We start from the raw sequence: 12,004 nt of genomic DNA, 5'->3' as shown, positions 1-12,004 counted from the left end.
GTTTAACGAGAAGCCTCCAAAATCTCAATGTTAAACTCTCATTCTCTTCCGCCAAAATATAAAATCCCTCTAACAAATTATCTAATCTAAATTTAAATTTCAAAAAAAATAATAATATAAAAAATCTGGCTAAATAAATGCTTTTAGGCGTGTAGCAGTTATGATTTGCTAAAAAAATACATATCATCAACCTAGAGGGATATACTACATTTTCATGCCTCATACTCTTATCCTTTCTCATACTCTCTCATATCTCAATAATGGGTAACGCACAACAGCACAAGTGCAATAAGAATCTTAATGTGTAGTCCGTATTATTTAATTCTTAGGAATTTTTATAGGTTGGTCGTTGTAGTTTAGGATTTTTTTTTTTTTTTTCTTTTTTTGACAGTTGTTGATTACTTGATTAGGATGAGAGCAATGAATTGTGGATCTGTGGCAATGTGAGTCTTTTTTTCTCATCCTAATATAGAGTCACATGTGATTCTGTGAATGATACATAATTTTGGGAATGCTTTAAAAAAAACAGTTAATTTTGGGAATAGTTTGTTAACCGGGTAATATTACTAATCTCTTTATTTATTATTTTATTTTTTTTAAAGAACTACTAATCTCTTTATTAATGGCGGTTGTCACAGTTTTACGGTACCGTTTGACTTTTGAGAGAGATTGTTATCTACATCCGGGTGCACCGTGTACCAATGAGTATTTTGTTCTTATTTTAATGATTGTTTTTTCACTTAATCATCAAATAAAGAGCAAAAACTAACCTTGGGTTAGTTGGGTGTATGGTGCACCTTGGTTTATTTAACAAATTCTAGACTTTTGATTGAAATGGTTGGGCTTTTTTAAAAAAAATAAAAATAAAAATTATTTGCAGGTTTACATTCATGGGATGATGAATTTGCAGTTTGTAATGTTCTTAGTTGGAAGTTGGGAAGAAGTATTGGCGCATAGGGCTCATGTGCCAATGAAACAAATAGGATAGCATTTTTGTAAATAATGGGAACATGAGAAAAAGCGGTGATAGAAAATTTGATGGCAAAAAGTATCATTACATGCATAATGGTACATTAAATGTACCACTGTACCATTATAAGAGAGAAAAAATAATATAAACCCCAAAATGTCATCTATTGTGCATGTGAAACACATAGGCCCTATACGCCTAGATGCACTCAAAAGTCGGTTGTTTTTGAAGAAAAAAAGTAAGGCGAAAATTATCAGTACGTCATTTGCATTCACCTATTGTACTTATTGGTTTACATCTTTCTTTTTTTTTTCAGGATTTATATTGTACAATAAGATAATCCAATTCATTTCAATTAATGAATATTATTGCTTTGATTTGTTTCATTATTACTGTATTATACAACGTCATATTGATTCGTGCATGAGATGGAAATTACATTTCCTACGGCTAAGGAATATGAAGATTTAATCAAACCGTGAGATGGTCGAACCAACTATTTGTATTTTTTTTTCCATCAATATTGTGTGGTTTATTATAATTGAGTGTTTAACCATGTATTTTTAGTACAGTTTAAGTCTTTTCTATATAAGCTTTAGAGTTTTCAACCACTTTTTTTTTTTTTTATTGTAAATCTATAGTTACTTAATTAGTTATCTAAAAGCAAATGTGCTATCATACATTTTAAAAACTATTTCAAAATCAACGATTGATAGTACAGTATATTGTTTTATCATTGTTGTATAGTTATTGGTTCCATTAATATTGTGTGGTTTATTATTTATAGTTGAGTGTTTATCCATGTATATATTAGTTTGGATACTATGTGATAGCCATTTGTATTTATCTTTGAGTTTTCATCTACTCCTATGATGTAAATTTATAATCAATCTTCTAAAAGTAAATTTATCAATGGTTAATGGATCGATGGTCAGTTAGTACACATTTAAGAAAGGATTTCAAAGTCAATAATTTATCTATTATCTATATGTAAATATTTTTTTTTTTTTAAAATGATATACATAACCCTTAATAAACTTTCTAAAATCAATAATTGTTTTATTTGTCAGATGGAAGTTTTAAGTAATCCTATCTATACTAATATAACCCGTGCATTAGCACGGGCGCACACTAGTGATCATAAAAACAAAACACTAATTGACTCCACAACAAAAGTATAAAATTATACATAATCCCAAAATAAATAAATAAATAAATAAATGTATGTATGTATGTATGTATGTATGTATGTATGTATGTATGTATGTATGTATGTATGTATGTATAAGTCAGAATTGGAGTCAGATTACGGATCATATTATCTCGGAATCAGTTTTTTTTTTTTTTTTTTTTTTTTGTAGAATTTGACTCCGACCCTCCTCCGACTCGGAGTCAGATTATTTTACCGGATTCGGACTCGAATTACTTTTTTCTCGGACTCAGAGCGGATTTTTTTTCCTCAGATCGGGGCTAAGTAGGGTCGGATCCGAACTGGATTGCTAATCCATAGTTAGAAAGTAAAAAGTAACGGTTTGAGGTTTGGGCTAGAGTTAGCAGGTTTGGGCCATTATACATCTTGAATTTCTTGATTCAAACAAACTACTGCAACAATCAAAACAATCCAATACTTTAGTATATTCAACAGCAATTAAATTCAGGGAGTTCAATACGACCACTAAAAGGGTTATGCAACACATTAGCAACCAAATTTAGTTCAATTATCAAATTAGGGTCACAATTTTAGGGGGGTTTTTCATAGTTCCACCTCAGCATTGAAAAGTTCTACAACACATTAACAACCAAATTACAGTCAAGTCAATCATCAAATTTGGGTCATAAATTTAGGGCAATTTCATAGTTCCATCCCAATATTAAAGAGTTCTGCAGCACATTAGCAACCAAATTACAGTCAATCAATCATCAAATTAGGGTCATAAATACAGGGCAATTTCATAATTTCATCCCAACACTAAAGAATTCTACAACACATTAGCAACCAAAGTTGATTCAATCATCAAATTAGTGTCATATATAATTTCAGGGGAAAAAGGTACAATTTCATACTTTCATCCAAATTAAAGGCCAAATATGATTCAATTATCAAATTAAGATGATAATTTTCTTTTCCGTAACTTAACTAATTATAATCTAGTTGAATAATGGAGTTTCGAAGAACCCTAAATTGAACATACTAACAATCAAATAAACTATAAACCCTATCGGATTGTGAAATAAATTAATGCTTCGTATTTGATAATTAGAAAAAGAAACAACAGGTTATCTTCCTCCTGTTTGATGTCTTTTATTGCATGTTCTCGGAAATTAAGTTTGATGGCAACAGGATGTCAAAGGCTAAATCTGACTCTGAATCCGACTCCGACTCCGACTTGACTCCGATTTTTTTCAGTCACTCAATTTACTGTGAGAAATTGGGCTATTTGGACCTTTGCAACCCACACTACATACAATGATCATAAAAACAAAACACTAATTGACTCCACAACTAAAGTATAAAATTACACATAACCCCAGAAAAATAAAACAATTATATATAAGTCGGAATTGGAGTTAGATTACGGATCATATTATCTCGGAATCAGATTTTTTGTAGAATCTAACTCCGACTCGGAGTCGGATTATTTTAACTGATTCGGATTCGAATTACATTTTCCTCGGACTCATTGTGGATTTTTTTCCTCGGATTGGGTCGAAGTAGGGTCAGATCCGAACTGGATTGCCAGATTTGCCACCCCTACTTGGATATATATGACACTAATTTGATGATTGAATCAACTTTGGTTACTAATGTGTTGCAGAATTCTTTAGTGTTGGGATGAAATTATGAAATTGCCCTGTATTTATGACCTAATAATTTGATGATTGATTGACTGTAATCATCAAATTAGGTTGATCAAGTATGGCCCAGCCCAATTTTTTTTTTTTTTTGGACGAGTTTGGGAATGCGTTTTTATGCATATTTAGTTGATTTTTTTAGGCCCGGCCTGAAAAGCCTGCACGGCCCCACCATTTTGAGCAGGTTTGGGCACAAAAATCTAGCCCGAAACTTGACCCGGCCCGAGAAATGGGCATAATTTTTAGCCCCAACCCGACCCGCCCAATAATCACCTCTAGTAAAAAGTAAGAGTTTGAGGTTTGGGCCGTTTGGCATGGGCTTTTGGTTCACATTAATAGTTAATGTAGACCAGCCCACACAAGAAATTTTGGAAAATAAAAATCCAATAAAATTGGCTGAGCATATAAAATCCTAAATCCTATATTTGTTGGAATTAAGAAAACCCCTATCTTTCTCTGTCCTCCCTATATATATACGTAGTAAATTAAATTCAGCAAAACTTTCAGAAGCAGTGAACAAATAATACCAGAACAAACTTTCAGAGGTAAAGTTGAGCAAAATTTATTTTATTTTTGGATTCAAAAGTATATATGCTTGTTTTAATTTTGTTATTGCTGAGATGAATTGTTTAGAATTGCTCGCTTAAGATGAAATTTGCTAAATCTCAACTATATAATTGTGTTTAGAATTGATTATTATTGCTCGCTTTAGATGAAATTTGCTAAATCTCAACTATTTGCATTTTACATTAATTCCCATAATTGATCAATTAATTAAATCATCCGTTGGATTGATTTGTAATCGTGAATTGCAAATAATGTTATTCTCTTTTGATTGGTAGCAGATATTTGTTTGAATAAACCAAAAACAAAAAAACTGCGCTAATGCCTGCTAAGCGTAAGAGATCTGAATTAAGTCAATTAGCCGCGGAATTAGCTAAGCGTAAGACTAATAATAAGACAGCTCCAGGAACATGGCCATTGCGAAAGGTGAACTTGTCATTGTTTTATTACACGTGTCAGTGCTGGTGTGTCTTTTAGTATACAGTTATTAATTGATTTTATGTGCAGTGTCCGAGTGTAGTTGACAATTTCAGCCGGTTGAGCGATGATATTATTGTGTGTCATATATTGTCTCGATTGTCCTTGAGAGAAGCCGTGACAACAAGTGTCCTTTCCCGTAGATGGCGCAACTTGTGGACTGAAAGCATTGGCTCCAAATTGATCTTTTCATATCCCGCTACACATGATTATGATTCTAGACTAAGATTAAGACAACCCATCCTAGAAAAGGGAATAAGTCGCATTTTGGAAGTTGTTAAGCCAACATTCGATGAGCTAACTATTCGTTTCAGTTTCAATTCCACTACTGGTAGTAGTTATCAAGCCGTCGATAGGTGGGTTCAAATTGCGCTTGAAAACAAGGTTACTCGGCTTCATCTGGACTTTTCATCACTGACTAGTCCCAAAATTTACACTTTTCCAGCTATACATAAGATCTCTGCCATCAATGAAATACATAACCTTAGAGATGTTTGCCTTAAGTCTATAAATGTTTCGGGGGAGGTTATCGACTGGATGCTGTCAAACTGTCCATCTCTTGAGCGCTTAGCTGTGTGGGAATCACGTTTTCTGCATAAGATTAGAGTCTGCACAGAATCCTCTAAGTTGAAGAGCCTGGAGTTTGTCGATTGTTATTATCAAAGGATTCAGATCTCATCACCAAATCTCATATGTTTGCGATACAGTAGTGGTTTTGAGGAATGCCTTCAACTAGATTATGTTCCCCTTTTATCTCAACTTTATATAGGCTCTTTATACTCCCGAAGCTTCCTAAGAAATGGTGCGCGGCTTTTTATCAATTACATCTCTCAACTCAAGAGGCTTAAGCTGGATATCAATTCTTACACAGCAAAATTCTCCGTAGATTACCTGCTGGAATTTCCTAAACTCATAAAGCTTGAGCAGTTGGAAGTTAAAGTGGTACCAGATCGGTGGAGTTCTCACCCTTACCTTTGGCTAATCATGCTGATAAAGGCTGCTCCATCCCTGCAGAAATTTTCAATTGAGGTAAAATTAAAGCATTCCTTGTGATTCTTAGTTAAGGTTATCTATCTCATGTTCAGAAAAGTGATCTGAGTAGGGTTAAGGAATTCACTGGACCTATCACCCACCTATGCATTGGCATCTCTGTTCAGTGTCCACACCTACACTTCCTTGATCACTCTTTCGAATTTCATGTATAAGTCACCTTGTCACTGTCTTGTTGAATGGATTTACGTGTTTGGGAATAGGCTGAAATATGAAAATTAGTTGTTTACATCCTGATTTTCGATCTAGTTTCACTAGCTGTTTTGGTTTAACAATGTTAAACTAGTCTCTATTAAACCCAATGGACTTATGGGGTATGCTTTACCAATCACATGCATGACGTTTCAAACATTTTTTTTTTCTTTTTAATTGTTTTCTAGACATAATTTAATAACAAAGTGAAGGTTGGGGCTTGATATGTCGATGCAGTTTGCTGAACTTGAACTGTGGCTGTAATGTTCATTTCCATACTTATTTTCTAAGCAAGATTTGGTGTATTGCTTCATCTGTATAACTCCTTTTATTTTAATTCATAGTTGTATAAATTCATTACTAATTTTAACTCCTTTGATCTAATTTTATAGTTGTACATATTCATACTAATTCTGTTATGTATTTTTGGTAGCTGAACAGGGTGGAGGTGTATCCTGATGAGGTGATCTATCTATATTCTTGGTGGTAAATATACATTTGTGTTTCAATTACTATTGTTACTGTATGTGCTAAACTGAATTTGTATTTGTGTAGGATTATTATCACGAAAACTTACTCAACATTATTAGGGAAGTACGTCATCCAAGCCTCAAGTTCATTGAGATGCTGAAATTTAGTGGAGGTTACTCGGAAATGGAACTCGGTCAGCACTTGCTCAGTATTTCTCCATTGCTTGAGCAGCTTGTCGTTAGCGGGTTTTACAGAACAAGTAAGAAGACTCCTCGTGCTCTTTATGACAGTGTTGAAGAAAATAGAATGCAAGCTCAAAAGTTCAATAAGTGGCTGCCTCCAACTGCTAAATTAGTTATACTCTAACTTTTATATTTAATATCTGTAATTGTTTCTCAAAGAGTTGACGCTTGATTTTGTAGTTGAGTCTGGATCTTTCATGATATGTTCTTGTATTTATGTTTGTAACTAGGTTAGCTACCGTGCCATTCACAGTGATCTATAGTTATATATAGCTATAGATTATTGATTGATATTATTATAATCATAGATTAGTAGAGGAAGAACAAAAATTTAATGCAAGTTAAAGTAATTCTTTCTTATATCATCAATCCTTTCCATCTGTTTCACATACACATGCAAAACAATCAATTCAATGCTAAATCACATAAACAATTCAATCCAAAAATCCATTTGCAATAAGCAATTCATAACTCAATCAACCAAGTATAACTTAAGATCACCCAATCATGGGTAATAGCTTAAATATTCGGACCATAGACCATATCCTAAGGTGTTTTAACACCAACTTTAATGCACACATAATCATACAACTCAAGTTTCAAATAGTTTCAATTCTTTTTTTTTTTTTTGAAAAATAATAATAATAATGTACTTGAGTCATGATATAGGACGGTCAAGCCCGTGTCTCCCAGGAAAGTTACCTACAGCGTCGAGACGAGCCTTTCCTAGACAGAGAGGCGTACCTATTATAGGCCTCCGTAGAGAACCCGAGCATCCTTTTCTCAATCATCTTTCCACAAATAGGAAAATATTTTTATATAAAAATAAAGCTTTTGACTTTCACACACAAATGTGAAACTCTATCTATCTTAGCTTATATGCCCTCTTAAGCCCACCCACAATTTTTAGTAATATTCCCAATTTTAATCTTTTTAAGACCTTGAAAACTGATACCACTTTGTAACTAACACCCCCAAATCACCCTCTACGGAAATACTAGTATAATACGTATAATTATACCGTAGAGATAGACTTAGGCGTATTACCGCCGCGTGATTACGCAAGGCTACTCAAACTACTAACCAAAACCAATACTTTGTAGCGGAAACTTCAATACTTTTTTTATTAATAATAATATAAATAGTAACCATAGTCATGAGTACTCATAAATAGACAAAGACCAACATTCCTAATCTAGGTGAAGAACATTCCTGAGACTCCCATATGCTCAATTCTTGACTCCACCTGAAATTAGTCAACACTACTTACCATTACGATAAACAGGGCGAACCAAAATAAATAAGAAATACGGATTGGCAAAATATGCTAAGTACGATTATTATTTTGGATTTTGGATAAGATTAATCATCCATTTAAATATTTAATTAAAACTGAAAAAATATAATTATTTTCAGATATTTTAATAAATTTTAAAGTATTATTTTGGACCCATTTTATAAGAGAATTTCCTAAACTAATTAACTAATTATTTTCGGATTTTCTAGTGAAGGAAAATTGGATTTTGATTAAGTTAATTAAGAATTTCCTAATTATTTATTTTAATAAAAAACAAAAATATTACATAGGTAATTTCGGATTTTTCTAGATAAATAAATCAGGTTATATTATTGTGTTTGGTCCGAAAATTCTAAACAATAATTAGTTAGGAATTTTCGGCTAATCAATATAATTAATCGGATTTTGTTTAGATTTTATAAAATAATTATTTTACTTTAATTCCTATATTTTCTTATTCCAATATAAATTATATTTTATCATACATATTTTGATCTCAAATCTCTTATACTTATTTTCCAAGCAAGCTTTTATTTCCTTAAACTATTTTCATGATCATCATACTATTTAACATTTTTCATAATCTATTTTCTTAATTATTCTCCAAGCAAGCTCACTTGCCTTCTTTTATTTCATGACTAAACACTTACCTTATTTCGTTATTTCTTAATTACCTTAAACTAAACCTTCCTTAATTCTTAAACTCTCTTTTCTAAGTAATTCCTTAAACTACATTTACCATAATTCTTCCTACAAAATCTTATATTAATTCTTGCATGCTCAAGCCTATAAATACACCCTCATACCTCTCATATTCTTCACACCAAAAACTCATTCTCTTCTTCTCTCTTACTCTTCTTTTCCCTCAACCTTTTCTACTTTTCTTCTCCTCTTTTCATACAAATATTATCCCGTATACATTTGAAGCCAGTTTTGGGGTTTTGCTATTTCACAAAAAATTGTTGCTCTCAAAAAATCCTTGAGGTCAGGATTAAGAATCACCCAATTTGGAGTTATAGACTCTGAAAATTCTTTCCAACGCAAATTCAATTTTCTTTAATCTTATTCCTTTATTTTCTTCGTGGTAATTTTTCTAAAATATAAATACTTATTTCAAAGCTATAATTTTATGTTAAAATATTATTTTTATAAGAGTTCTACAGTCCATGCATATTAGATTTTGGGTTATGTCTAAAGATGTTGTGATAACCTTATGGTTATGTAAATTGCAAGGTGTATTCGTGATTGAACTTTGAAAGTGTGAAGTGTTGATTGAGATTCAGAATTAAGGTACGCTTAGGTGGCTAGATAAGGTACGCTTAGGTGGCTAGATACCTTCGAAATTGTTGAATGAATAAGCATGTTTGTGTGATTTTAATTAAATTGTTTTGAATTATGATTTATTAATTAACTTTGAGAATTCATGTTTTTATAAATATGTTTGAGAATGGATTTTTATCTTGTTTTGAATGGTTTGAAATTATTTATTATGTTTAATGGAATTTGGTTTTAAGAGTATGTTGCATTGATTTAAAGAGTTTTTTTAAAAAAGGTTTGATTTTAAAAGCTTGTTGAATTAAATACAAAATAAGTTTTTAAGTTATTCTATTATAAAGTTTGATTTTATTCAAAGATGAATTTTATGAGGATTTATTGGATTATTATAAAAGATTTACAATCATGATTATTATATTAATCCCACTATGCGGATTTGGTTGATAAGACTATGGACTTTATATGACCTAGTCTTTCCTCAAGGATAGCCTTATACATAAGGACACTAACTTGGGGGGTGTGCACACTTGGGTGAGGAATTGTTTTCTAGAAAGAGGAATTGGTTTTATAAATCGTTTCTATTTAATTATTGAGTTATTGGAATTGTTTTGAGAATATTGATAATTGGTTTTGAATCATGAGTTTTAATTTGGAATTATTGGATTTGGTTTTAAAAGCATATTTGCTGATTTGAGTTTACTTATCTTGTACTATACTGATTTTGAGTAGCCTTGCGTAATCACGCGGCGGTAACACGCCTACGTCTATCTCTACGGTATTGTAGGCGTCGTTTGAAGCATGCCTATGTAAGCATGTTGTGAATATGCTTGGCACTCATAGGAATTGGGAATTGATAAAATATGATTTGGGACAAGGAAAGTAGGGAGCCGCCAACAAGTTTTTAAGGAACATGTAAATCGTTCACGGATTATTATAAGGCAACCACGATAAGGGACAACGAAAGGCAACAACGATTGATCCGTGAAGGTTACACTCTATTCATAATCCATGAGATTACTAACTCCATATGGTTCGGAACCACGAGAGGAGGATCGGGGATGATGGAACAAAGTGAGTCACGGAGTCACATTCGCCCGTATTGGCCTCTACTCGATTCTTATTGTGAAAAGTATTTCCTGCGATCTCAAAGGCATGCAAACAAAGATTCAATTTGCTCCAAACTATTATTAAGCTAAATTGGTTGAATGTTAATGCAACATACAATTCTATAATATCGTGATCACTTCAATTAAGCAGCAAGATTAAAAAGGAACCTAAATTGGTTGTCCAAATTATCTTATTAGTCGTTATATTTAATTACATATTCCCTTTAAACATGCAATATGGTGATCAATACAATAATAGAATAAACATCAACATTGGAAGCAATTTAACCACAATAACGTTGATCAAATCAAATAATAATAAACCTAATCATGATACTAGCAACAAGAATAATAAAAATAGTAGTTAAGTGAATTAATTACTCACGTTCCACGTTTCTTTGAATTGCTATATCATGAAGAAATTATTAGTAACTTCAATAAATATATAAATTAAATTGAAATTAAATTAAATAAAAATAGAGTTGATTTGGTCCAAACCCTCAGTCGATTCTACTTTTCACGCCTTGGTTTAAGTATATAATTTCGGGTGTTGTATGGACTCTAGGGAGTGCATAGGGGATGTATTGTGAAATAATAAGGGAGGCTAGTGTTTAGGCTAGAGCATAAGAGAGAATGAGAGAATGATTTGGTGCCCAAGAAAGGAAGAGAAAATTGTTTGGTGCCCCAAAACTGAGGAAATCAGCCTCGTATTTATAGAGGAAATGAACAGGGTGATGCACGAAACCCTAGAAATGAAATGCGCCGCGGAGAAACCCTAGAAAATGCCGCGTAACGGCAAAAATTGTCGTGACACGGTGCAATTTGCCGTGACACTGCAAACATTGTCGTGGCGCGGCATTTCTTCCGTGACACGACAATTCTGTTTTTTCAGAATTCCGTCCAGATTTATTTTCATATTTTACTTAAGCATTAAGCATGTGATAATTAGGCGCCGTTTCAGCTATTCCAGACTTATTTCAGGCTTAGGGTTTTATTATTTATTAATCGGGCTTAATTAATGAATAACACGAAATGAATTAAAAAGGGTTTGGGATAAAATGAGAGTTGGACTGAGTTTTACTAAATGTTTGGACTAATCTGTTGACTGATTTGCAAACAGTGTTTGACTGAATATGGGTTTTAAGCACTACCAGGATTAAATACTCGACCTGACCAATAATGGCGGTGAAATGTTGTTCATCATCGGGTTTGGTTTTGGGGAGATATTTTTAGGTGTCTACAGGTATAATTATATGTATTATACTGGTATTTCCATAAAGGGAGATTTGGGGGTGTTACATTTGCCATGTGCACTTTTATGCTTGGTGTTCTCAAGCTAACATAATTTTTCCGAGTCTAATATGATAATTGAGTGTTACTAATATGATAATTGGTGTTTGACTCTATTGAAGCTGGGAGATAAGCTTGAATTTTGAGGCTTTGTTGAGCTTTGACTTAGCACTCCTTTTGAAGTATACAATCTGTTTTGTTGGTTTCCAATGTTGAA

At 32.5% G+C, this 12,004-nt stretch overlaps 1 protein-coding gene across 1 annotated transcript; it reads left to right on the top strand.

The window, feature by feature from the left end:
- Positions 1-4,236: 4,236 nt before the first annotated feature.
- Positions 4,237-7,175, top strand: LOC110710385 (F-box protein At4g22280-like). The gene is made up of 5 exons (XM_021888675.1): positions 4,237-4,368; positions 4,669-4,813; positions 4,895-5,893; positions 6,540-6,569; positions 6,662-7,175. Exons 2-5 carry the CDS (start codon positions 4,709-4,711, stop codon positions 6,941-6,943), a joined length of 1,416 nt encoding a protein of 471 aa, XP_021744367.1. The 5' UTR covers positions 4,237-4,368; positions 4,669-4,708; the 3' UTR covers positions 6,944-7,175.
- Positions 7,176-12,004: the final 4,829 nt, after the last annotated feature.

Source organism: Chenopodium quinoa, unplaced genomic scaffold (genome assembly GCF_001683475.1).
Source record: "Chenopodium quinoa cultivar QQ74 unplaced genomic scaffold, ASM168347v1, whole genome shotgun sequence".
NCBI classification, from domain to species: Eukaryota; Viridiplantae; Streptophyta; class Magnoliopsida; order Caryophyllales; family Amaranthaceae; genus Chenopodium; species Chenopodium quinoa.
Note: the sequence above shows the minus strand (reverse complement) of the source record. Positions and strands in the feature narration are given on the sequence as shown.